General features: G+C 40.9%; 2 protein-coding genes across 6 annotated transcripts in view; both read left to right on the forward strand.

Moving 5' to 3' along the window:
• The first annotated feature begins 2,376 nt into the window (after nt 1-2,376).
• LOC118396804 (TLC domain-containing protein 5-like) lies at nt 2,377-10,210 on the forward strand. Its single transcript, XM_052467209.1, has 2 exons — nt 2,377-2,572; nt 8,399-10,210. The coding sequence occupies exons 1-2, from the start codon at nt 2,377-2,379 to the stop codon at nt 8,953-8,955; spliced, it is 753 nt and encodes a 250-aa protein (XP_052323169.1). The 3' UTR covers nt 8,956-10,210.
• Nucleotides 10,211-11,358: 1,148 nt separating this feature from the next.
• Nucleotides 11,359-26,630, forward strand: part of LOC118397090 (rho guanine nucleotide exchange factor 12-like) — a 68,139-nt gene continuing 52,867 nt past the window's right edge. For 4 of the 5 annotated variants that reach the window (XM_035791540.2, XM_035791544.2, XM_035791543.2 and 1 more), the window contains exon 1: nt 11,359-13,046. In XM_035791540.2, the coding sequence (XP_035647433.1) occupies nt 13,015-13,046 (32 nt within the window). In that variant the 5' untranslated portion in view covers nt 11,359-13,014. The remainder of the gene's footprint in view (nt 13,047-26,630) is intronic. The other variant, XM_035791542.2, reaches the window with a different exon arrangement.

Below are 26,630 nucleotides of genomic sequence, written 5' to 3' on the forward strand. Positions count from 1 at the left end.
GACAACCGGTGAAATGCTTACTTACAGTTCCATTTCCAACAATGCAGAGTTACATTTACATTTAAGTCATTTAGCAGACGCTCTTATCCAGAGCGACTTACAATTCTTAAGTTAAGATACACAATGTAATACTTTTTAAATATTGACACAAGGAATAAATTCACAGTGAATATTTACTAAAAAAGAACAAGTAAAAATAACATGGCTGTATACAGGGAGTACCAGTACCAAGTCGATGTGCAGGGGTACGAGGTAAATGAGGTAGCTATGTACTGTAATTATAGGTAGGGGTAAAGTGACTAGGCAACAGGATAGACCATAGACAGTAGCAGCAGTGTATGTGGTGGTTGTGTTGTGTTACAGCCTAAATTAAAAATCTATTAACCTTAGATTTTTGGTCACTGGCCTACACACAATACCCCATAATGTCAAAGTAGAATTGTTGTTTGAAATTTTGACAAATGAATTACAAATGAAAGCTGAATTGCCTTGACCAGTGGTGGAAAAAGTACCTACTTGTCATACTTGAGTAAAAGTAAAGATACCTTCATAGAAAATGACGAAAGTGAAAGTCACCCAGTAAAATACTACTTGAGTTAGTCACCTTTGGGTGTCAGGGAAATGTGTGGAGTAAAAAGTGCATTGTTTTCTTTAGGAATGTATTGAAGTAAAATTTGCAAAAAATATAAATAGTAAAGTATAGATGCCCCAAAAAACTACTTAAAACCAGTGGTGTAAATTACTACATAAGTCAGTAAGTATTCAACCCCTTTGTTATGACAAGCCTGAATAAGTTCAGGATTAAAAATGTGCATAACAAGTCACATAAGTTGCATGGACTCACTCTTTGCAATAATTGTTTTTAACATGATTTTTTAAATGACTACCTCATTAACCCCACACATACAATTATCTGTAAGGTCCCTCAGCCGAGCAGTGAATTCCAAACACAGATTCAACCACAAAGACCAGGGAGGTTGTCCAATGCCTCGCAAAGAAGGGTGCTGTTTGGTAGATGTGTAAAAAGAAGAAAAAAAATGGGAAAAAAGCAGATATTTAATATCCCTTTGAGCATGGTGAAGTTATTAATTATACTTTGGATGGTGTATCAACACACACCTAGTCACTACAAAGATACAGGCGTCCTTCCTAACTCGGTTGCCAGAGAGGAAGGAAACCGCTCAGGGATTTCACCATGGGGCCAATGGTGACTTTAAAACAGTTACAGAGTTTAATGGCTGCGATGGGAGAAAATGTTGTAGTTACTCCACAATACTAACCTAATTGACAGAGTGAAAACAAGGAAGCCTGCACAGAATTAAAATATTCCAAAACATGCATCCTGATGCAACAAGGCACTAAAGTAATACTGCAAAGAATGTGGCAAAGCAATTCACTTTTTATCCTGAATACAAAGTGTTATGTTTGGAGCAAATCCAATACAACACATTACTGAGTACATCTCTCCATATTTTCAAGCATGGTGGTGGCTGCATCATGTTATGGGTATGCCTGTAACCATTAAGGACTGGGGAGTTTTTCAGTATAAAAAAGAAACCTAATGGAGCTAAAAACAGGCAAAATTCTAGAGGAAAAGCTATTTCAGTCTGTTTTCCACCAGACACTGGGATATGAATTCACCTTTCAGCAGGACAAAAATCTAAAACACAAGGCCAAATCTAAACTGAAGTTGCTTACCAAGAAGACAGTGAATGTTTCTGAGTGAACGAGTTACAGTTTTGAATTAAATCTTCTTGAAAATCTATGGTAAGACCTGAAAATGGGTTGTGTAACAATGATCAGCAGAGCTTGAAGAATTTTGAAAAGAATAACGGGCAAATGTTGCACAATCCAGATGTGGAAAACTCTTAGACACTTACCCAGAAAGACTCACAGCTGTAATCGCTGCCAAAGGGGATTCTAACATGTACAGTATTGACTCAGGGGGTTGAATACATCTAATCAAGATATATTAGTGTTTTATTTTTCATAACTGTTTTTATTATTATTTATAAAAATATACTTTTTCTTCCATTTTGACATTAGAGCATTTTGCGTAGATCATTGACAAAAAAAATTAAAAATAACAATTAAATCCATTTTAATCCCACGTTGTAACTAAACAAAATGTGGAAAAAGTTGAGGGGTGCGAATATCTTTTGAAGGCACTGTATTTCCATATTGCAATTATGCTGCATTTTACAGAACATTACCTGAATATAAAATGTAGGTTAATCAGACTTGCTCACACACATCTTGAGCATAGCTAATCTTTTTGGTAATGGTAGAAATTGAAGTGCAATCTTTTAAAACTTCTACATGTGTTTGTTGGTCATTAAGTTGTTTTTGTCTTGTTTTTGTGTATTTAGCTGAGGGATGACATCACTGTCTGTTGGCGTGGTCCTCTGCCTTACAGGCTGGATCACTCTCTACACACTACTGTGTAACACCAATGGAAGCCGTGGGCCTGAGTGGAACTGTAGGCTGGTCACACTGTTCCATGGAATCCTGGCAGTCTGCATAACAGCCTACATAGGTTATGTGGAAGGACCTTGGCCCTTCACACATCCAGGTAAGATGCTCACTATTTAATTGCACGGAAACAGTGTAATCGTTTCCATGTAGAGTGCTGCTTCTAGAACACCTTTTTCTGAAGGTACTCTGGGAGTGGTACAACCAGTGGTGCAGCTGTACAAGTTCCTGAGGATCTGAGGGGCTATGCCTAATCATTTCAGTCTCCTAAGGGCTTCTTCACGACTGTTCTGGTGTGAAGAGACCATATTAAGCCCTCAGTTATGTGGACACTGAGAAACTTGAATGTTTTCACCCCCCATTTCCTGTAGTCCGTGATCAGCTCCTGGGACTTGCTGATATTGAAGGAGAGGTTGTTGTCCTGGCAACACACAGTTGGCAACACACAGCCCTGGCAACACACAGCCAGTTCTCTGACCTCCTTCCTGTAGGCTGTCTCATCTCCATTGGTGATCAGGCCTACCACGTCGTGTCATCAGCAAACTTGGTGATGGAGTTGGAGATGTGCGTGGCCACACAGTCATGGATAAACATGGAGTACAGGAGGGGGCTAAGCACACACCCCTGTGGGACCCCCGTGTTGAGAGTCAGCGTGGCGGAGGGGTTGTAGTCTACTTGTTTCGGCCCGTTAGGAAGTCCAGGATCCAGTTGCAGAGGGAGGTGTTCAGTCTCAGGGTCCTGAGCTTGGAGGGCACTATGGTGTTGAATTCTGAGCTGTAGCCGATGAACAGCATTCTCAAATAGGTATTCTTGTCCAGGTAGGAGAGGACAGTGTGGAGTACAATTGAGATTGCATTGTCTGTAGATCTGCTGGGGCAGTATGCAAAATGAAGAGGGTCTAGGGTGTCTGGGATGATGGAGGTAATATGTGCCATGACCAGCCTTTCAATGCATTTCATGACTACAGATTTTAGTGCTACAGAGCAGTAGTCAGTGTGGCAGGTGGCCTTAGAGTTCTTGGGAACAGGAATGATGGTGGTCAGCTTGACGTGGGGATTACAGACTGGGACAAGGAGAGTTTAAAAATGACCATGGAGATGCCTGTTAGCGAATGTTGAACAGATTAAAAATCCTATTCACGTTGGCCTCGGGGAGTAAGATCACCCAGTCCTCTGGGACGGCGGGGCCCTCGTGCATGGCTCTGTGTTGTTTTTGTCGAAGCGTGCATGAAATGTATTGAGTTCGCCTATATAGACAGAGTCTCGAGACAGGATTTCGCTACATATTTTGGCAGGAGTCTCGCCCCCTAAGCTCTACAGATCAGAGCTGATGCTTATAGTGTTGCTAGCTAATCTCTCAAAGCATCCGACACCGAGGCAAGAGCACGCAGCAGCAAAGCAGACACTGAGGCACATCGAGACACAAAGCTATTTAGCATATATTTTTGTATTATAGCGACTTTTTCTTGGAACACACTTCTCTTGTGTATCCAATTGTGTGACATCCATTCTTTGCACACAGATTCAGTGCTGTACTCAGAATGTCATTCCACCCGTGTCAACAGTGTGAGAAGCGTCTCCCAGCCTCAGATGAGCACACTCATCTGCTTGGGAGCTGAACATGCTCAAGTGGCTTCACAGTGTAGCAGCTGTTGTACTCAGTGTCAAAAATTCAAACAGAGAGTATTAAAATCTCGACTTGAGAGCTTTGTGGGCGGAACCTCCAGACTGTCATCAGATTGAGTCTGCCACACAGATCATTGATCGTAGACCTTCCTCTGCAGATTATTTCAAACACTCCAGGTCAAATGACAGGTCTCACTCACCTCGTGATCCACCGCCCAATAAACACCATTTCTTATCCTCGCCTGGGCACAAATCTCGCCATACGGAGGTGCGCAAGGAGATGGGCATCCACATGGGAACCATTTGAGTCCACCCTCAAGCACATCCTGGCCAGTCTTCCTCCACCGGTACCAAACCCAACCCCTACCTCTGAACAGAGTGTGGTTGTTGAATCGGACGACACTGATGTACTGTCCACAAGAGCTTCCCAGTTTTATGCCACCGACTATGATCACTCTGATGATGATGATGATGGTATGCACCATGGCTCTAGCATCATCCAGTCCCAGCCTGTCGGCCTGGCAGTAGCCACGCTCATGCCCTTGCCCACCTGAGGATGTGTATTTTTCAGCCATCAATTTACTTTGTTCGAGGGGTGCAAAATCCACTTGTTGCTTAAATTTCCCTGAATTGATTGCTTTCATTTTACTCCTGCAACTCTTTCGTACTCTTGCTTGTGCCTGACGTTTTTTTCCCGTTAACGTGACAACGTGGAAATGCTTGTAAGGACCTGTCAAACACACCCAGGTGGCTGAAATGGGCTCAATGGAATACATTCTCTTTCCGTTGCATTTCTAAGAACGCTAAAGCTTAATCTTGGATTTAACACATCATTTCGACACTTGCATCACAAGGAAGAGAAGAAAGATAACTTTATTTTGATGGGGGTTCATTTTTTGTTGAATTGAAAAAAGTTAGAATTTTTATAATGATTAGATGCACTGAAATGAAAGCAACTTCTGAATATGAAGACTTATAGTGAGTGATATTATGTCTGATCTCACAAACAATGTAAAGTATGTATAGATATATGTATTATAGAGCCAAGTGTGTTGATTTTTTTTATCGGTGTATCCTGCTATTGACTCACTTGTTGAATTATGCAACCGAATGGGACAACAACAGTAATGAATGAGGCAGTCTAGACAGCACAGGTGAGTGCAGGTAGGCCTAGACATTTTTGTGGTCGCAGCCTACCCCTTTATCTTAATGTATTAATATATGCCAATACACCCAGTGTATTTATGCAAATTAGGCACTTATAGTTTTCTTTATTTTAACACAAAATATAAAATAAATACCTGATACCATTAGAAAATGTAGTATATATGAGTGCATTCTATGAAAACAAAAGTGAAATTTGACAAATTGAACACCTGGATTCCACACCAAAATCCCACTCCATTCATTATTTGTCTGTGCCAGTAAAATGTTTTATGTACTATAATTGAGTCAATACTTGATGGATTCAAACAGTTTGGAGTATCTTCATCCATTGTCCTACTGTTACATTTATTAGAATTGTTAGTAAAACCTTTTAACAATTTTGATGACCGTTGCTACTGGCAGTGACAGTCGACCAGAAAATATCATTTGAAATCTTTGAGAGGGCAAACAGGAACCTCAATGCGGAGCACGCCCCTTCTGCCATGGTGTCCATATTCAAGTTTGATGAATTCAGTTCTTCAAAGACTGAGGTATGCCTCCTGTTGTTCAAAGACTTTGTGCGTGAGCTCCAATGCACATGAAACACGCCAAATCAAAGAACCCCTGCCATGCCAAGCAAATGCACTCGCTTAGCTACAGTTCATGATGCAGACAAGAATGGTTTTGGCCATTTCCCCCGTATGGATAAATAATTTGCTTCACTTGTTCTGCCTGCTTCTCTCTGTCACAGTTCAGACCAAGAGCTGGCTTACAAACAATGCAAGGCATTTGATTGCTTCCTACGCAGGACACATGACAGCACCTCTCTAGCCGCTAGGCTTGGCAATTCAGCAACGGTACTGGCTTCCTTTCAGGAGTAGCTGCAGGCACGCCTCTCCGCAATCTACGACACTAGGACCATGAAAGAACTGTTGACAGTGACAGATCTGCTCATCCAGTGCCTTCAGGGCCATGCTAAGATGGTTGGGAAAACTTTGGCCACACTGAGTGTTGCACAGCGCCATTTATGGTTAGCGCAGTCCCAAGCTACCTGACAAAGAAAGTTCCACTCTTAGATATACCCATATTACCTGGCCAGACTTTTGGCTCAGCAGCGGCCCACTTACAAGGCTCAGACATGCTGCACCTGCTCATCAGTGGGGGAACGGACACTCTCAGCCATACCAAATAGGTGGAGGGCCTCGGAAAAGGCAGAGATGCACCACATGCAGACCGCGTACACTGCACAACAGCACACAGAGCCTTGGTCCTACCGCAAGTTTCTCGCTTGCTCCTTGCGCTTTCACAAATTGCATAAGCGCAGCGTCAATACCCCTTCGCCAAGCAGGAGTCGGGGTCCTGGAGTACTTAGATGATTGGTTAGTATGTGTAGGGTCACAAAGCCTTGGCACACACATCCCTTGTCTCGCATCACCTCTCCGAGTTGGGACTAACAATGAGCTTGGAAAATAGTTATCTGGTCCCTACTCAGTGTGTGCTCTTCCTGGGTTTGAAACTGTACACTGGAGCAACTCCCTCTTCAAGCAGACCTCCTGTCACAAGCAAATGGCAAGCTTTTTCACCCCAAACCCCAAACCCAGCATACTGAAGTTGTGTGTGTGTGTGTGGCCCCTGAACGTGACCGCCTTGTAGCTGTACCCTCCTTGGTAATTGATACAATACGTGCAGTAAGGGGGTCCTCTACACAGACTCTATTCCAACAAGTGGAACGTGTTCAGGAAGTGGTGTATTGCCCATGCAGAATTGCCATCTTCCTGCCCAATTACTGACATTTCGTCTTTTCTCCAGAAGCTTATTTCTGCAGGGAAGTCCCCATCTACATTGAATGTGTATATGACAGCCTCCCCACTTCTCACAGGAGAGTTGTGAGTTGCATAGACTTTGCACGGTTAGGGAATTGAGAGACCATCTTGCCACAACAAGAACTGTTCGTCAAACAGAACATCTTTTTGTGTGTAATCGAGAGAACACCAAAGGTCGCACTGTCTCGAAGCAGAGACTGGCACATTAGATTACCAATGCAGTGTTATTCAAAATCATACATTGCAGTAGGTACACCAACTCCAGATGGCATGGTAGCACACTCCACTAGGGGTACGGCCACCTCATGGGCCTTGTTCAGAGGGGCCTCCCTGGAATCAACACCCATTACTTTCACAAGGTATTCCAGACTCAATGTTATGTCCACACCATTAGTCTCTCAACCCAGATAAGTGAGCATACTGTGAACCTTGTACATACTTATCAACCATCAGTGAGATGGATGTTCTATACAGAGGCCTTTTACTCTTGGTGATGTTACACCTAATTGAAGCCTCATGTTTTAAGTTCTAGCGTCCAGCTTGTTTGTGCTTACAGTTGTATACTACAGTTGGCATTTAATCCACCCTGTTGGGTTAATATATTCTGTTGCAAACCATTTCCTCGTTCCCCTCGTGTGTCGTCGTCCCCCCCCCCAGACATTTCACATTTTATTTTTACACCTAAACTGGCACACCTGATTCAATTAGCCAACTAATCATCAAGCCTTTGACTAACTGAATCAGGTTTGGCAGTTCAGGGTTAAAACAAAAATGTCTGGGGGGCTGGACCTGAGGACAGGTTTTGGAAACCCTGCTGTGGTACATACAAGGACTTTCCAGGGACTCATCTAGACTAAGGTTTAATGGTGAGTGAGATATCCCACTCTGTTGCCTGAACCACCTGTTTGGTACAGCAGCCCCTTTACAAAAACGAAAGAGAACATTACGGATTTAGCCTTGGTTCTCTGACTAGAGTAACGGATCGCCAAGCTTTTCATGTCTTTCCTCCACCTCTGTGGAATTCAAGTGAAGTAATAGACAGTATGCCACGTCACACCGCCTTTTATATATAAATATTGACAGGTCACATGGGTACAGTAAGGGAGGGGCCTAACTGTAAACATCTTTGATATTAAGCATCTCATCGCGTGAAGGGGAAGGAGCTTCCATAGGTCGTTTGGCGACCCCGTTAATCTACTCAGAGAACCAAGGCTTACATCCATAACCAAATGTTCTCATGTAGAGTTTCTTGCCTAGTATAATTTGATGTGTTTATGACAATGTTACTAACCATGAAGAGTGTTTACAATAACGTTGTGATCTTGATTTCAGGCACAAAGAACACCCCCCTTCAGATCACTGCTATGGTCATTAGCCTGGGCTACTTCATCTTTGACATGGGCTGGTGTGTGTACTTCCGCACAGAGGGCCCGGTGATGCTGATCCACCACACCATGAGCATCCTGGGTATCTTGTTGACCCTGAGCTTGGGGGAATCAGGCATTGAGTCATGCGCCGTAATCTTTGCCAGTGAGATCACCAACCCCCTTCTGCAAGCTCGCTGGTTCCTGAGACAGTTGGGTCGCTATGAGAGCCTGACAGGGGAGGCGGTGGATGTTCTGTTTGTAGTGCTATTTGTGTTTATGCGCATAGTGGTTGGCGGAAGGATGCTGTACTGCGAGCTCATCTCCCCATGGCCCAGGTTCATTATAAAGTGTGAGGGAGTTGCCATGTATGTGCTATCCTGGGTGTTCATGGTGGACATTGGTCGTTTCGCCTACCGCAAGAGTCAATCCAAATACAGACGCTGGAGAAACCAACACAGATCGGCAGCAGCTAACGGAAATGACGGAAAACGGACTGAAAGACTTCCTTATCATGATGAATAAAAACATCCAATGTTTATACTAATAGACCACCTTTATACAATTGGTTGTGCATACTGTAAACATGGGGTCAAAGTCAAGCCATTCTTTGGGCCTATATGATTATTGGGAACTATTTTTTGGTATTTAGCTAACACTTGTACATTTTTTTTTTTGTTTGCTTTTTTAATTAATAACAAGTGCAAGAGAATGTTGCAAAAGCATCTTGAAAAATGTACAACTGTAGCAAAAACAATTGAGACATAGTGTGTCATTGAAACCAAAGGACCTAGTGCCAATATGATGAACAGATGTATTTCACAAGCTTACTGCAATGAACTGTAACCTAATAGTATATTCTTCTAACCTTGTATCCAGCAATAAGTTGACTATTGGGAAACAGACACTTTTGATATCCATCCATTGATTCCCTCCATCCAGATGACATAACATCCCCTAACCATCATAGGTTAGGCCACACCTGTTTTGAGGCAGTGAAATTGAACCAATACTGACTGTTTCCTTACTTTTATGTTGTTATTGTATGCAGTAGTTTTCCTGCAGAAATTCAACTTTTTTGCAATGTGTTGTATAATGTTTCTAATTTCAGTCTAATTTGTCTAATTTAAATTGTGGTACTCCTTATAAAGCCATGGAATATCCCATGTTACGTTCCATTTTGTTTTCAGGAAGATGTTTATAAACGCTCGCTGAGATTGCAGTGTTATAGATTGTGTATTGTATGCATATTCATATGGAGTACATGACATTGGCTTTTATATAACATAAAACTCAGTAAAAAAACAATGTTTCTTATCTCTGTCTTTCGATTTAGCTACAATAATGCTTTTCACAACGTTTTTTTGTTTAAGTTCACAGCAACAACAAATCAGTAACAAATTTGGAATAAAATAATGATATGTTTAGTGGCATTCCATTGCTTGATTGGGTATATGAGTCATTAGTCATTGTAAATTAGTTGAAAATACTAACTGGTAAACAGTGATTTGTGCTAAATGTTTTGTATTGGTAGAAATGTTCCAGTATGACGCAAGGTCACATTTCCCAATATTGTATGCATTCATATTTGAAAATCACTACTTTTATATTACATATTTAAATCTGGTGCCTAAATAGTTAGATCTGTGGAATGCTATATTAACTTTAACATTCACCATCCCTGTGTCTGTGATAAGGGAGAATCATACAAGTGTGACTTTATACATGTTCAATTGTAATGTTTACTTGTGTGTGTTCAATAAATACCCTGAATACAGAACTGGTATAAAAATATGTGCTGTAATATCAAGTAAATTAGTCAAAAAATGATTGCATCCCAGTAGGCCTATAGAGTATAAAAATGTTTTTTTTTATACTCAGTTTGCCATTTGTTGCAATGAACTTTTACATGTATTTATTTTTTATTACAACAATTTTAAAGAGATACTAGTCTACATTACAATCAGAGATATAGTGTAACCTTGTCCTGTCCTGTAGGGTAGGCTTATTGTGCTAAAGCCATCACAGAGTTCTCTGTGCTTGAAGCATTCAAATTGTCCACATGGTGGCATGTGTAAATCACCAAATCCTCCATTATACTGTAGTATAGTCCTCAACCAAAAATGTTTGAACACGTTTTGCTGCTAAATGCCATAACCATTTATCCCTGTAAAGTGTTATGATTTATGAGTTATGATTGTCACACCAGGACATGATTGTACTTTATTAACTGGCCATTTTAATGGGATAGTTCACCCACAAATTAAAGTTTGTCAGAAGTTGTCACACCCCAAAAGGTGAGTCCTGATGAGTCCACATCCTAACCATCTGCTGTGTAGATCCATTTCTACAGTATACTGGAATCCCAAATTAATGGGTGTGGTATAGGGATCTTATTTTATTCTGGGCCTTGTTTTCATTCATTTGGGTTGGAGGCATACAACGGTTAACATGGACTCCTCTTGACATTAGACCACTTTCTGAGACCTAAAATCATCTGAAAACTTAGATTTTGGAGTGTCAGATGTTTTCAAGTTTTAGGAGTGGTCTAACACATATATAAGTAGACACAATGAGGGGAATATAAGATGGTGTTGTAGAATACCAATGTGATAATCATTAGGCCAATAATAACAATGATAATTTTAGGTTTCACAGAAAATGTATCTACATTTTAAGTTCAAAATAGATTTGGTCTACAGTAAAATATGTGTAATCCTATCTGCCACGAACATCCCGTCAGACACTATAATGAAAAAGGCGAATGTATTATTATTGTTATTATTATTTATGAAAGTCTGGCAAGGTTTTTATTTGAATCCCATATGCCAATGTCATCCAATTAGACACCATAATGAAAAAGGCAAATGTATTACTATTATTATTGTTATTATTTATGATAGTCTGGCATGTTTTTTTTCGGCGGAAGTAGACAGACGCAAATTGGGAGCTGTTGGCCAGGGCGTAGTTATCCTGATATTTAGTGAAATTGTAGAATGTCGTGTATTTTTCTCCTCAATAACACATCTGGAAACACATTCTAATAATCACATTATTCTAAAGTGATAACCGGCTCAGTGTTTATTTTTTGTAAATGAGATAATTATTTTGTTAGCTAGCTATCCTTGTTAGCATAGACGTCCAAGGGAATTCTGCAGAGAAACAACTCAAATTGTCTGAATTCTGGAAACATGGAGTCAACGAAAACTGCGCTCCGTTAAGTTCTGTGGATGTTTGCAACCCGAAGGAGATCTACAAGAAACATTTGAAACGGTTCCTTAGGTCGTGAGGACTTCATATATATTCGCCGGGACACGTTTTATAATATTTGCTACGCTTGTTTTGGGAATTATTTTTTGGGGAATGACATTCAGAATTGTCGGAGCATACGAAGCGAAGTTTTCTAGTTACTGAAAGTGATCCCGTTTTCGTTGGTACAGTAGATAGCTAGCTAGCCATCGTTGGCCGAGACTCGGCAGCAAGGTACAGTAGTTAGCTGATGTATTCATTCGGCTGAATTTCAATGATTTACTTTGTTTCTTAGCCAGCTATCACTCTTCACTTTTATGGAAAACGTATATTATTGGACACGTTTCGAGTCTACTGGAGGAAAAGCCGTTGGATGTTCCACTCCCTGGAGTTAACTAACCGCTAGCTAGCGTTCAAGCTATCTGAATTGAAGCTCCCAACAAATTTAGAGGGGCACATTGGCTAGCAAGCTAAATAGTGCAATAGCTAGCTGGGGGGGAAAACAATGCATTTGCTATAGCTAGCTGATCAAGCTAGGAATATTACGTAGTTTGTTATTTTGATGCAATAATTACTAATGGTTATCTAGTTAATTCCCAACACGGGTTTCAATTCAGACTTGTCGGTTTTTAGAAATTCTCATGGTCACGAGGGGCTGGCTGCTCGTCTACGGATAAAGGCAAACCTGGAGGCTGGGAACACCAAATGGGACTGACTCGATTTTCAACATCTTAATTTATTTTATTTTTTTAAGATACGCTGGCTGTTACTACACCAGGCACAGAAAAACTTGTTGTATTTTCTATAGGGCGGAAACAGTTAAAGTGCAGCCTGTATCAATATTTTCCAAGGGAACAACGCATCATTGTCAATAGGAACATCATCCCCGACCCTGGTGTCTTGTGCGATAAAGTGGAGAGCTGCACGACGTAAGACTAGAGCTTATTAGAGGTCCTGATTTATCTCAAGAAATTGCTACAGTAGCGAAAATAGCATTATCGTCAGTGGCTTCACTGAATTACGTACCATTTCAATGCACATGATTGCAAAACTCTTACATTGAGGTATTGAATTCAGTATTAGGACATACCCAGACATTTATTTTTCACTGGGAGTCTATCGCCGACAATTGAAGGTGTTTTCATGACATTGTTATTTGGAGATTCCGCTCTCAATGTTGTTGATTTTTTGTTGTTGTTGATGTCATCACCTTTTTCAATCATCTCTTCAACATAGACGGATGTTAGGGGAGGGCTATTCAAAGAGTCTGTCTTATCATACTTTGGAAAATGATAATTGGATATAAATCCCAGCAAATCTAGAAACGGAAGCCCAATGAGCGACACACAGTCCAGTATCACTGATAGGTAAGTACAACCTTTTCCAGGCATTATGTAAACACACTTCACAATGTCATTGAAGGCTGCGTGCCTCTTGGCTCCTGTACTTATGCACCTTTGCTTCATCAGACATGTTATGTTTGATCTCAAGTCTTGTGAAAGCCTGCAAGGATTGTTATGGCCACTATGGGAATTTTCTACCGGCTGCATGCAAGTGGCAATTCTTCTCATGTTATGTTATGGCCAATTGTTACAGTTTCTGGAGTCAGCTTTATATTTTTTTCTATCTCCCATATGGAATAGCCTAAGCTATATACCAAGCTGTATGTTATTAATTAGTACTTAATGTAACTCTATGTATTCCATCAACCCAGGCAAGTAATGTTGCCCCATTTCAAAATGATAAACCAAAAGGCAGGCCTATGTGGGGCTTTATTTTTCATTGCAGTGTTGTTTTTAAGTAGCACAATAACCCCCAATCTATTTTCTCAACCCAGCACTCTACTCAATTCTCCAATATGTCACACCACTGAAATGGCCCTTTTTGGTAGGGGCAGACCTCTGACCATTTACCATGATTTTGGCACAAACAACCATTTTAAGTTAGAAAGAGGTCTTGAGCAGGTTGTTTTTGCACCACCAAGAGTGAAAATGGAATTTGATCTGTTCCAAGAGCATCAGCCACAATCATGGCAGTAGTAGAGCTGATGAGGCCTGACAGCCAAATGAAGGAATGGTGCAATTGTGTCCTCTGCACCTGAAATCCACTTTCCTGCAAAGAAGGAAATTAACAGACCAGATATTCCGTGTGTAGGCTCACCCTGTAGCCTGTACTGGAAGCTGTTTCATTCATCTTATCCAAAATAGAGAAATTACGTTTCCAACATGAGTAGTCTTATGGGGTGTTTTGAATGAATAGGATGCTACTTGGTCAAGCCTAGTAAAAATAATTCTACCTATGCAACTACATGTGTGCAGTGCAGCACTCTTCTCTCCTCTGTGAGCTGCATTTTGTTTATGCTTTGGCTTGTCTAAAGGCAACAATACACTAGACAATTTTGCTTTCTACGGGCTCTAACCATCAGAGAACCTCACATTTAACGATTCAGTCAGGCCAAATTGTAGTGACCCAGTAATCGGTTTAGTACATACACCTGGCCGCACCTCTGTGTCAGTACGATTTGGACAATTGGGCCAGAATCAGGCTTTACTTGCTGGGCAGGTTTGCACATGTGCAGGCCTAGTAAGGAAACCATCATAGCAACTGAAGAAGCATAACAATGCGCATAGAAGGAACGCAACGTCTGTGCACGTGGATTACTGATTCAGTTTGAGAGCACGAAGATGAGTACTGGAGGTAAACTTTGATAGCTTGCTGCTGCTATAATTGATTTGCATAAACACTATGTTTTGTTGCCCATGGTTAAGCTATTTATCAGAGATGTTGCCCTCACAATAAGCCAGATTCGAGTAACTTACACAACTTGCATTACATTGAAGCGGCAGCCGCGGCACAATCAATCAGAGATGGACAGCGCATGGGTGCTGAAATTAGGCTTCATTTAATTTGATTTACTAACAACTAGGGCTTAGTGTTGAAACCAATTTCTTGTTATTTAAGAAATAAGAGCTAGGGCTGTGGCGGCCATACATTTTGTCAGCCGGTTATTGTCATGCAATTGAGTAAATGTCACAGTAATTTACCTTTAATTAACATAAACACTTTTAGCATCTCCAGGCCTCCACGAATATAAGACGCTGATGCATGCCTTTTGGAACATCTAAATTTTTTTTTAAGTATAAAAATCAATTTAATATACATCACAATAAATTCATTATTTATTTTAGGCAGGTCTAAAGAAACATGATATGAAGAAAATCTATTTCAGAAGAACAGAATGAGTTACTTGGCTTACTGTATGTTATCTGGCTATATACCATCCCATAGTCTGTAGGCTTGTTCATTTAGCACACAAGATATGCTTATAAGTCCCTTGCCATTGTTTTATGATTTTATAGTAAGAAGAATATCATTGAACTTAGCTGAATAAAATGTAAAGGATATTTTTCCCATTTTGGAGGGAGTGCACATATGAAGTGGCTATGTTGAGGTTAAAACTGATAATTTGAAACAGGTCCTATACGCTAGATTTAGAGTTATTTGGCAACTTCAGTTGTAAGCGATACAAACAGTTAGAATGTCTTACAAATCAAAACCTACACTAAATGACCAAAAGTATGTGGACATGCTCGACTGCTTGTCGAACATCTCATTCCAAAATCATGACCATTAATATGGAGTTGGTCCCGCGTTTCCTGCCATAACAGCCTCCACTCTTCTGGGAAGGCTTTCCCTAATTGTTGGAACATTTCTGTTGGGCGATTAGGCCTGGCTCGCAGTTGGCATTCTAATTCATCCCAAAGGTGTTCGATGGAAGGTCAAAGCTCTGTGTTGGCCAGTCAAGTTTTTCCACACTAATCTTGACAAAACATTTCTGTATGGACCTCGCTTTGTGCACGGGGGCATTGTCATGCTGAAATAGGAAAGGGCCTTCCCTAAGCTGTTGCCACAAAGTTGGAAGCACAGAATCATTTAGAATGTCATTGTATGCTGTAGCGTTAAGATTTCCCTTCACTGGAATTAAAGGGCCTAGCCCAAAAAATCAAAAACAGCCCCAGACCATTATTCCTCCTCCACCAGAGTTTACAGTTGGCACTATGCATTTGGTCAGGTAGCGATCTCCTTGCACCCGCTTAACCAGATTTGTCTGTTGGACTGCCAGATGGTGAAGCGTGATTCATCACTCCAGAGAACACGTTTACACTGCTCCAGAGGACAGACAATTTTTACGCGCTACAGCACTCGTTTGTCCCGTTTTGTGAGCTTGTGTGGCCTACCACTTCGCGGCTGAGCCGTTGTTGCTCCTAGACATTTCCACTTCACAATAATTTGTTTACCGTTGAAGCTCTAGCGGGGCAGAAATTTGACACACTGACTTCTTGGAAAGGTGGCATCCTATGATGGTGCCACGTTGAAAGTCACTGAGCTCTTCAGTAAGGCCGTTCTACTGCCAATGTTTGTCTATGGAGATTGCAATGTTTAATAACTACGTAAAAATGTATGAATGCGTTAAATTATGTGACATGCCGTCATATTCGGGTCCTGATTGGTCAACAAGCTTATTTGACACATTAAATAGTACCTTTTTTGACACGCAAAGACCCAAATGGCGTTCCATATAAATCCTGGTTGAGAATGAAGCCACTGATCAAATGAAAAGCGAAACAGCACAATAAGTAAGTGAAATAAATAGGTTTTGATTATGTTGTACTGGTAATGGGGACAAATGTAAATGCCAACAAAATAACTTTTTTTTGTCAATTAAGAACTAATTCCTATTTACAATGACGGCCTACCCCGGCCAAACCCGGACGGCGCTGGGCCAATTGTGCACCGCCCTATGGGACTCCCAATCTTGGCCAGATGTTATACAGCCTGGATTCGAACCAGAGACTAGTGAGGCCTCTTGCACTGAGATGCAGTGCCTTGGACCTCTGTGTCTCTGTGTGTGTGAACTATTTAACTGTACTAGAATGCTTAAGGCCGCAAAAATGTTAAATATCGGTATCGTTTTTTTTGGCAAGAAAAATATTGGATATTGGTATCGGACAAAAATGTCATATCTGTGCATCACTAGTTTTCGCGACAAAAGCTATTTCGTTAAACTGTTGACCGTCCCCTTCTCTACTAGCTTGAGAAAGGAATGAAGGAAAGACTGGAGGAGATGGGAACACTTGGTGGTGAGCTATTTATGCTGTAGCTAAAGTTAATGTCACACTATTAATTATGAAAATATAAAAAATGCCCTATTACTAGGCTATTCAAATACAAATTCACTGTCATTGTAGGCTAACTCTGTAAGCAGTCCTTCATAAGCAATAAACAAACAGTGTCGCCTAGGTCTATACATTCTCTCCCAGACTCATGGATAGAAAGTTTGGAGCGAAGTCCACACTTTACTAGAATTTGTTTAATTTTGGAGTTATAGGCTAGATCAATTATGCACCAGACATCTTAAGTCGTTTTTTTTCTATTTTTTTTCTGCTGTGTACAATATGTGGTAGGCTATCTATTGTATAATATACACAGGCAGTTAGAAAAGCCAAGGCTAGCTTTTTCAAGCAGAAATTTGCTTCCTGCAACACAAACGCAAAAAAGGTTCTGGGACATTGTAAAGTCCATAGAGAATAAGAGCACCTCCCAGCTGCCCACTGCACTGAGGATAGGAAACTCTGTCACCACCGATAAATCCACTATAATTGAGAATTTCAATAAAGCATTTTTCTACGGCTGGCCATGCTTTCCACCTGGCCCACCCCTACCCCGGTCAACAGCACTGCACCCCCCACAGCAACTCGCCCAAGCCTTCCCCATATATCCTCCCAAATCTAGACAGCTGATGTTCTGAAAGAGCTGCAAAATCTGGACCCCCACAAATGTATTTATTTATTTTTATTTCACCTTTATTTAACCAGGTAGGCAAGTTGAGAACAAGTTCTCATTTACAATTGCGACCTGGCCAAGATAAAGCAAAGCAGTTCGACAGATACAACGACACAGAGTTACACATGGAGTTAAACAAACATACAGTCAATACAGTATAAACAAGTCTATATACAATGTGAGCAAATGAGGTGAGAAGGGAGGTAAAGGCAAAAAAGGCCATGGTGGCAAAGTACTGTAAATACAATATAGCAAGTAAAACACTGGAATGGTAGTTTTGCAATGTAGAAATAAAAATAATGGGGTGCAAAGGAGCAAAATAAATTAATTAATTAAATACAGTTGGGAAAGAGGTAGTTGTTTGGGCTAAATTATAGGTGGGCTATGTACAGGTGCAGTAATATGTGAGCTGCTCTGACAGTTGGTGCTTAAAGCTAGTGAGGGAGATAAGTGTTTCCAGTTTCAGAGATTTTTGTAGTTCGTTCCAGTCATTGGCAGCAGAGAACTGGAAGGAGAGGCGGCCAAAGAAATAATTGGTTTTGGGGGTGACTAGAGAGATATACCTGCTGGAGCGTGTGCTACAGGTGGGAGATGCTATGGTGACCAGCGAGCTGAGATAAGGGGGGACTTTACCTAGCAGGGTCTTGTAGATGACATGGAGCCAGTGGGTTTGGCGACGAGTATGAAGAGAGGGCCAGCCAACGAGAGCGTACAGGTCGCAATGGTGGGTAGTATATGGGGCTTTGGTGACAAAACGGATTGCACTATGATAGACTGCATCCAATTTGTTGAGTAGGGTATTGGAGGCAATTTGTAAATTACATTGCCAGTCGAGGATTGGTAGGATGGTCAGTTTTACAAGGGTATGTTTGGCAGCATAAGTGAAGGATGCTTTGTTGCGAAATAGGAAGCCAATTCTAGATTTAACTTTGGATTGGAGATGTTTGATATGGGTCTGGAAGGAGAGTTTACAGTCTAACCAGACACCTAAGTATTTGTAGTTGTCCACGTATTCTAAGTGAGAGCTGTCCAGAGTAGTGATGTTGGACAGGCGGGTAGGTGCAGGTAGCGATCGGTTGAAGAGCATGCATTTAGTTTTACTTGTATTTAAGAGCAATTGGAGGCCACGGAAGGAGAGTTGTATGGCATTGAAGCTTGCCTGGAGGGTTGTTAACACAGTGTCCAAAGAAGGGCCGGAAGTATACAGAATGGTGTCATCTGTATAGAGGTGGATCGGAGACTCACCAGCAGCAAGAGCGACCTCATTGATGTATACAGAGAAGAGAGTCGGTCCAAGAATTGAACCCTGTGGTACCCCCATAGAGACTGCCAGAGGTCCAGAGAGTAGACCCTCCGATTTGACACACTGAACTCTATCAGAGAAGTAGTTGGTGAACCAGGCGAGGCAATCATTTGAGAAACCAAGGCTGTCGAGTCTGCCGATGAGAATGCACCTGCCCGCCTGTCCCCGGCTAGCTGCTCCCACCCGTAGCACGCGTTCCAGCAGGTATATCTCCCTTTTCACGCCCAAAGCCAATTCCTGCTTTGGCCGCCTCTCCTTCCAGTTCTCTGCTGCCAATGACCGGAATGAACTACAAAAATCTCTGAAACTGGAAACTTATCTCCCTCGCTAGCTTTAAGCACCAGCTGTCAGAGCAGCGCACAGATCACTGCACCTGTACATAGCCCATCTATAAATAGCCCAAACAACTACCTCTTCCCCTACTGTATTTATTTATTTATTTATTTTGCTCCTTTGCACCCCAGTATTTCTACTTTGCACACTCATCTGCTGTGAAATCTACCATTCCAGTGTTTTAATTGCTATATTGTATTTACTTCGCCACCATGGCCTATTTATTGCCTTTTCCTCCCTTATCACCTGATTTGCTCACATTGTATATAGACATATATTTTTCTACTGTATTATTGACTGTATGTTTGTTTTACTCCATGTGTAACTGTTGTTTATATGTCGAACTGCTTTGTTTTATCTTGGCCAGGTCAAAGTTGTAAATGAGAACTTGTTCTCAACTTGCCTACCTGGTTAAATAAAGGTGAAATAAAGTTACAATACAATCATTTTTAATTCAGGTTTTTTTTCGGGCTTGGGCTCACATATACAGTGTGGCAAAAAGGTATTTAGTCAGCCACCAATTGTGCAAGTTCTCCCACTTAAAAAGATGAGAGGCCTGTAATTTTCATCATAGGTACACTTCAACTATGACAGATAAAATGAGAAAAATAAATCCAGAAAATCACATTGCAGGATTTTTTAATGAATTTATTTGCAAATTATGGTGATTAATTAACCAGAATCCCTTTTCTACGTATTCCCTAAGGTGTCAACAGCATTTTGACATAGTTTCACACCTTTATGTTGAAGAATGAGCGTAAACGACTACATTGCGTAAGTGGCCAGTTGAGGGCTCTCTGAGTGATTCTTGTGTAAAAGACAGAGGTAGTAATTTTTCCTCTCGCTCCTACTGAAATGCCAATTGTCCTGGTTGATATATTATCGAATAGATATTTGAAAAACACCTTGAGGATTGATTATAAAAAACATTTGCCATGTTTCTGTCGATATTATGGATTAAATTAGATTTTCTTTTCGGCGTTGTCGTGACCGCTATTTCTGAACATTACGTGATAAACAAACAGGTTTTTTGGGTATAAAAATAATCTTTCTGGAACAAAAGGAACATTTGCTGTCTAACTAGGAGTCTCGTCAGTGAAAACATCCAAAGATCATCGAAGGTAAACGGTGCTAGCTGGACATAATGCTATGCTAGGCTATCAATAAACTTACACAAACGCTTGTCTTGCTTTGGCTGTAAAGCATAATTTCAAAATCTGAGGTGACATGGTGATTAACATACCCATCCCGGTAGCGGGATAATTGTCATCAGCAACCGCTGAATAGCATAGCGCCACAGTCAAATAATATTGCTAAAAAATATTCATATTCATGAAATCACAAGTGCAATATTGCAAAACACAGCTTAGGCTTTTGTTAATCCACCTGTCGTCTCAGATTTAGAAATGATGCTTTACAGCGAAAGCAATCCAAGCGTTTGTAAGTTTATCGATAGCATAGCATAACATTATGTACACTAAGCATTAAGTAGCTAGGTCACAAATCAGAAAAGCATTCAAATTAATCGTTTACCTTTGATCAAAGGTCTTGTTTTGCCTTTGATCTTGTCTTGATGTTTTCACTCACGAGACTCCCAGTTACACAACAAATGTTCAGACCATATACCGCGGGTATGACAAAGCATTTGACTTTACTGCTCTATGTTGGTAACCAGCTTATAATAGCAATAAGGCACCTCTTTTGTGGTATATGGCCAGTATACCACAGCTAGGGGCTGTATCCAGGAACTCTGCGTTGCGTTTTGCATAAAAACAGCTCATAGTCGGGATATATTGGCCATATGCCACACCTCATCGGACCTTATTGATTAATTAACATAGCTCTCATAAAACAAGCACAGGCCCACATACTAGTGAGTAACCAGATAATCTTTATATTTCAAGTTTTGCCAACTTGGATCTATTTGCTAGCTAATAAGGCAGAACAGTTGAGTTGCTAGGAACACACCCTTCTGTCCATCTCCAGCTGTTTGAACAGCATGCTAGCCTGTCCACTTTGTTCAGATGTTGAAGTAAAGTGGCCTACCTTATTTCTCAGAATGAGGAGTTGCCAATTCCTTATATAATTGTATTTTATGCTTATTGCACATTTATAAATCACTGACCAAACAGCTAGTATTACAGCCTTTGGCTAAAATGATGCTAGCGTTACGTGGTATCAAAGTGAGCATGAATTTCCCCATATCAATATTAATTGATACTTTAAACATAAAAGGGTAACTTCACCTCTGAGACGTTATTTTACTGTAATATTGTGTTTCGGTGTCCATATGACGGATACTGTTGGACCTAAACTGAAATGCAAATGGTGAGTTGTCAGAGAGGAAGAAGTGAGCTCTCATCTTTGTTGTTAGTGGTAGGGGAGGGGCTTGGTGTGTGTGTGTGTGTGTGTGTATAAACAGAGGAAAAGGGAGAGGCAAGAAGTTACACTTCCCAAAATCAGTCCAAAATAAGCCCAGTGTGTTTCTATTGGCTTATTTTGGACCTAACCTTGTCGCCTGCCTTTTGGACAATGACTCCCATTGTTTGGGTGGAGACATGAGAATCTCGTCATTATATACAGATCCCTGGCTTAAATGGGAGGTGCATACAGCACAGAAGAAGCGAAGGAGACGAGATTAAAAAGGCATGAGAAAAAGCGGACATAAAACGCTCATTAAAAATAGAAGAAATATCCTTGATTCTTGCGATAAAGACACTTCGAATATCACACAAAAACATACATTGGATATAATTGGATATATAGCCCAGCCCTAACAGACACACATACACTAACAAAGAGCCACTCAGCTCAGTGAAGTGCTCTCAGACAGATCCAGCTCAGAGGGGCCCAGCTCCTGAGTTCCCATCAGCAGCAGATATTCATTTTTAATTGGAAAATGAATGTGTTCATGCAAAATGTTTTTTGTTGTTGCATTGAATCTTATTTAATCACATCAATTAGTTCCCCGAATCGCACAGAATCGTTTCAAACTAAAATGTATCATGTATCATATCGGAGCCCATGTATCTAGATGCGTATCGATTTGTTTTTTTTTAAGGAGAGCTAGCTGCATATCCCTATGAGAGACCCATGTGAGTTTCTTTGAAGCACGGCTATTGGCAGCCGGGAGAATAATTATTATATATTTAACTTAAGGGCACAAGGGCCACTTTTTAGGGGCCATTACAGCCACACAAGGGTGCATCGACAGCCATGGCTGGGAAATTCAAGGCCTGGTGGGATCACACTACCTCCCGGCCCTCTCCCATAGGTTTGCTTGTCTGTCAGTGTAAGGGAGGCTGGAGTGGTCTGTTCTACCTGGCTGTTGAAAGCCTAGGACACACAATCAGAGACCCTGTGAGTTGGGGTCTGACTAAGGTTCGCTCCGCCAGGTTTGTTTTTGAACTGCGTGTTAGCCTACTAAATGACAGCAAAACATGAATGTCTACATTACTCCCAGCCTGTGGTGCACTCCACTGGTCCGTGTTTATACAGAGTAAGCTCTTTTAGCAGGTGTGAACTGAGCATGCAGGGGTCAAAGTAAAAAGGGAGGTCTCGTGATGAGCTGTGACGACTCCAGCTCCATGGAGGGGGAAATGTCAATATTGAATCAATATTTCACTGGTACTATTAGCTAGAGCTTGGAATTGCCAGGGACCTCACGATCTGATATTATGACTAGAGGTCGACCGATTAATCGGAATGGCCGATTTAATTAGGGCCAATTTCAAGTTTTCATAACAATCGGAAATCTGTATTTATTTATTTTTAAATATTTTTTTATACCTTTATTTAACTAGGGCAAGTCAGTTAAGAACACATTCTTATTTTCAATGACGGCCTAGAAACGGTGGGTTACCTGCCTCTTTCAGGGGCAGAACGACAGATTTTCACCTTTTCACCTCCAACGCAATAACGACCTGCCTCTCTCTCGTTGCACTCCACAAGGAGACTGCCTGTTACGCGAATGCAGTAAGCCAAGGTAAGTTGCTAGCTAGCATTAAACTTATCTTTTAAAAAACAATCCATCATCCATCACTAGCATTGCACTGTTTATGACTTCAAGCCTATCAACGCCAGAGATGAGGCTCGTGTAACCGAAGTGAAATGGCTGGCTAGTTAGCGCGCGCTAATTGTCGTTGTGTTGCTCGTTCGAGCCCAGGGAGGAGCAAGGAGAGGGACGGAAGCTATATTGGCAATACTAAAGTGCCTATAAGAACAACCAATAGTCATAGGTTAATGAAATGCAAATGGTATAGAGGGAAATAGTCCTATAATTCCTATAATAACTACAACCTAAAACTTCTTACCTGGGAATATTGAAGACTCATGTTAAAAGGAACCACCAGCTTTCATATGTGCTCATGTTCCGAGCAAGGAACTGAAACGTTAGCTTTCTTACATAGCACATATTGCACTTTTACTTTCTTCTCCAACACTTTGTTTTTGCATTATTTAAACCAAATTGAACATGTTTCATTATTTACTTGAGGCTAAATTGATTTTATTGATGTATTATATTAAGTTAAAATAAGTGTTCATTCAGTATTGTTGTAATTGTCATTATTACAAATAAAATGTAAAAAATTGTCCGATTTAATCGGTATCGGCATTGAAAAATCATAATCGGTCGACCTCTAATTATGACGATACTTTGGTGCTGATTCGATATATATATATATATTGCGATTCTATATGTATTGCAACTCGATACTGTGATTCGATTTTGCTCAAAATAAGTCTCCTGCAGAGAGACATTATAATGAGTTTTGATCAGTCATGGAAATAAGTGCTGCAAACATGTTGGCTAACAATTTTTTTTATTTAAAGAAGATGAACAAGCTTTATGATGAAAAGCAGGTACAGCCGACTAGCAGTAGGTAACACTACCTAGAAAAAATGCTTTCATCTTTTGTCTTGAAGTCAAAGTATCGATATAATATTGTCTAAAATAACATCACGGTATATAACTATAGATTATTATTTTCGTCACTACTATTAGCACACACTAAAACACTACAGGCCAGAACATCTGAAACAGAGAACCTTGTTGAGCAACCAATTTCATGTAAATCAAGGTCTGTTCTAAGCTATGCAACGCTTTAGCAAGGTAGCCTAGATATTATGACTGGATACCCTTATTATGCCTGGAATAGGTGTTGAGTCAGATGGAATTACTGGACATACAGTTTGGTGGGTGCCCACTTACTAGAGATGCCTCCTCATGTGGCCTTTCACTCTCCTGATGGAATGTTATGGCGATGGCCGGTGACGCAACATGGCCGTCACAGCGGTCCCATCCGTTCACTCTCAACTCCTACGTTGTTATTTTAGTTGTAGTTTCCTATTCCCCTTCCTCTGTCTAGGTTCTCAGGGTGCCGCTAAACCTCGTAGTGATTCTACTGTTTCTTGAGTTTTTAATAAAAAATCATAATAATCCAGTCTGCTCTCTCACTACCCTTCCCCAACGTTGGGTTGGGCACCTGATTTTCCTGTGGGTTTAATTGCCTTGGAGACTTATCGTAGATCGATTCAGTCTCTCACTGGGGTGTAAATGAGGAGCTGTGGAGGGCTTGCCTAACACCTTGCTGCCACTTTGACAGGCACACATCAGCTCCCCTTCCACTGCAAGCTCCCAGTCCCTATCACCAGCCCCAGCAGCTCTAGAGCGAACAAGTACATTATAAAAGATTACTGTAATGTTGAAGAATGACATGCTAGGCGGGCCACACCTATAAATGCAATCAATGTTCCCTCAAAAAACGTCATGTCTGATGAGCACAAATTTGTAGTTCTCGTTTACTGTGAACAGTGAGGCTGTACCCGCTTTAAGTTGCAGTTTTAAGTGGTCAAGTAGGCTACTTTGGCTATTTGATCATAATGTAGGCTTACCTGAGTGGCCTACCATCAAAAACAATGGAGAAAATGCATCCCATAACATTTTAACATGGAAGTACCTGTTCTATCATTCAGGTTAAATGAGGAAGATTCATTCAGTTCTACAACTGACTAGGTATCCCCCTTTCTTTTACTCGTGACCGGTCATACTGTAGCCTAAACAAATGGCACAGATCCATATATGGCAATGGCTATTTGCATATAGGCCTATTGCAGCTCTGCTTGGTTAATGACGCACAGGTCTGGGCAGAGTTTAAAAAAAATATATATATATATATATACATATATATATATATATATATATATATATTTATTATTATTATTATTATTATTGTTGTTTTCTCTGGTTGCACATTTGACATGCTGGTAGAAATAATATTTTGCAAAGTTAGTTTTGAATACTATGTCTTGCATAGTTTTGAAAGTGGCTAATATTGTGTTCATTCAATCACAATTCCAATAGTAGTGTGAAATGTTGATTTGTGTTAACTGAAAGGGAAATCTCTAGAAAGTTGAGTAAAGTTCAATCTAGTGCTTCTCTGTGCAGGCTCATATTTCTTCTGCATGGCAATCTGAGGGGAGCTGCGCGACTGCACTCGGTTTAGAGGGAATATTGAAAGCAGTATGCAGGTGTTAGTACCGGCCCTTTCTTTGACAGTCTGAAGACGTAGCTGGTAACTCAAAAGCCGCCTGATGGAAATATGTTTTGTCAGGCGGCGGTGAGTCATTCTCTTCAAGTCAGAGCCCAGGATTTTAATCCCAGCCCTGGTTGGTTGCCCATCCCTTCTGTTAGATCACTTTCTTACCTAGAGTTAGGTTAGTGGAGCTAATATTTAGACTGCAGAAAAAAATACATGCTTACTGCACTGCACTGCACTGCAAAAAAAAAAAAAACTTTATCCATTAACACGTTAGTGGAACAAATGAAAGTAAGGAGTGGATAAAATAGAATGCCATCTGCTCCCAGTATTTTCTATAATTATGTAGCCTAGTATTTTCTCAGCAGTGGGTGGTTGGGAGTTGTTTGGGCCAGCATAGCGAGAGAGAGATATACTGGGAGATTCAGATAAATCTAGGCGATGCCCCAGGGCTGGTGGTGGAAAGGGGGTGGGGTAGGAGCCCAGGCTAAGGGGTGGGGGACCACCACTGCGCATCTCGCTTTGTGACGCTGATGCTAGTGGACACATTGCAATCTCTTATTTGCAAAGAAGTGCTGCAGGGCCCAACATTACTTTCACTTCACAGAAGACAGGATCGCAACAATGGAGAGAAGGACACGGTGGAAGGCAGCGTTGCCAATGTGTCAAGTCTTCACATGTCTGTGCTGTGGTTTCAGAGACCAAGAAAAAATAGGCCCATTCAAGGCATTATACTCCCTCATGACTCTGCAAGTAATTGTTGTTTTTGCCACTTAGGACTGTCAGCTCTCTGTTTTTACCCGAAGAGTTTAGGAACTTTCTCGTTTTAACTGAGAGCTGCATGGACAGATAACTTTGCATTTCTTACTTCAGTGGAAGACTCATTTCCTGACTTGGATGTTCAAAATACTGCAAATCAGAAACAAACTTAA

This window comes from Oncorhynchus keta, chromosome 18, assembly GCF_023373465.1.
Source record: "Oncorhynchus keta strain PuntledgeMale-10-30-2019 chromosome 18, Oket_V2, whole genome shotgun sequence".
In the NCBI taxonomy this organism is placed as follows: Eukaryota; Metazoa; Chordata; class Actinopteri; order Salmoniformes; family Salmonidae; genus Oncorhynchus; species Oncorhynchus keta.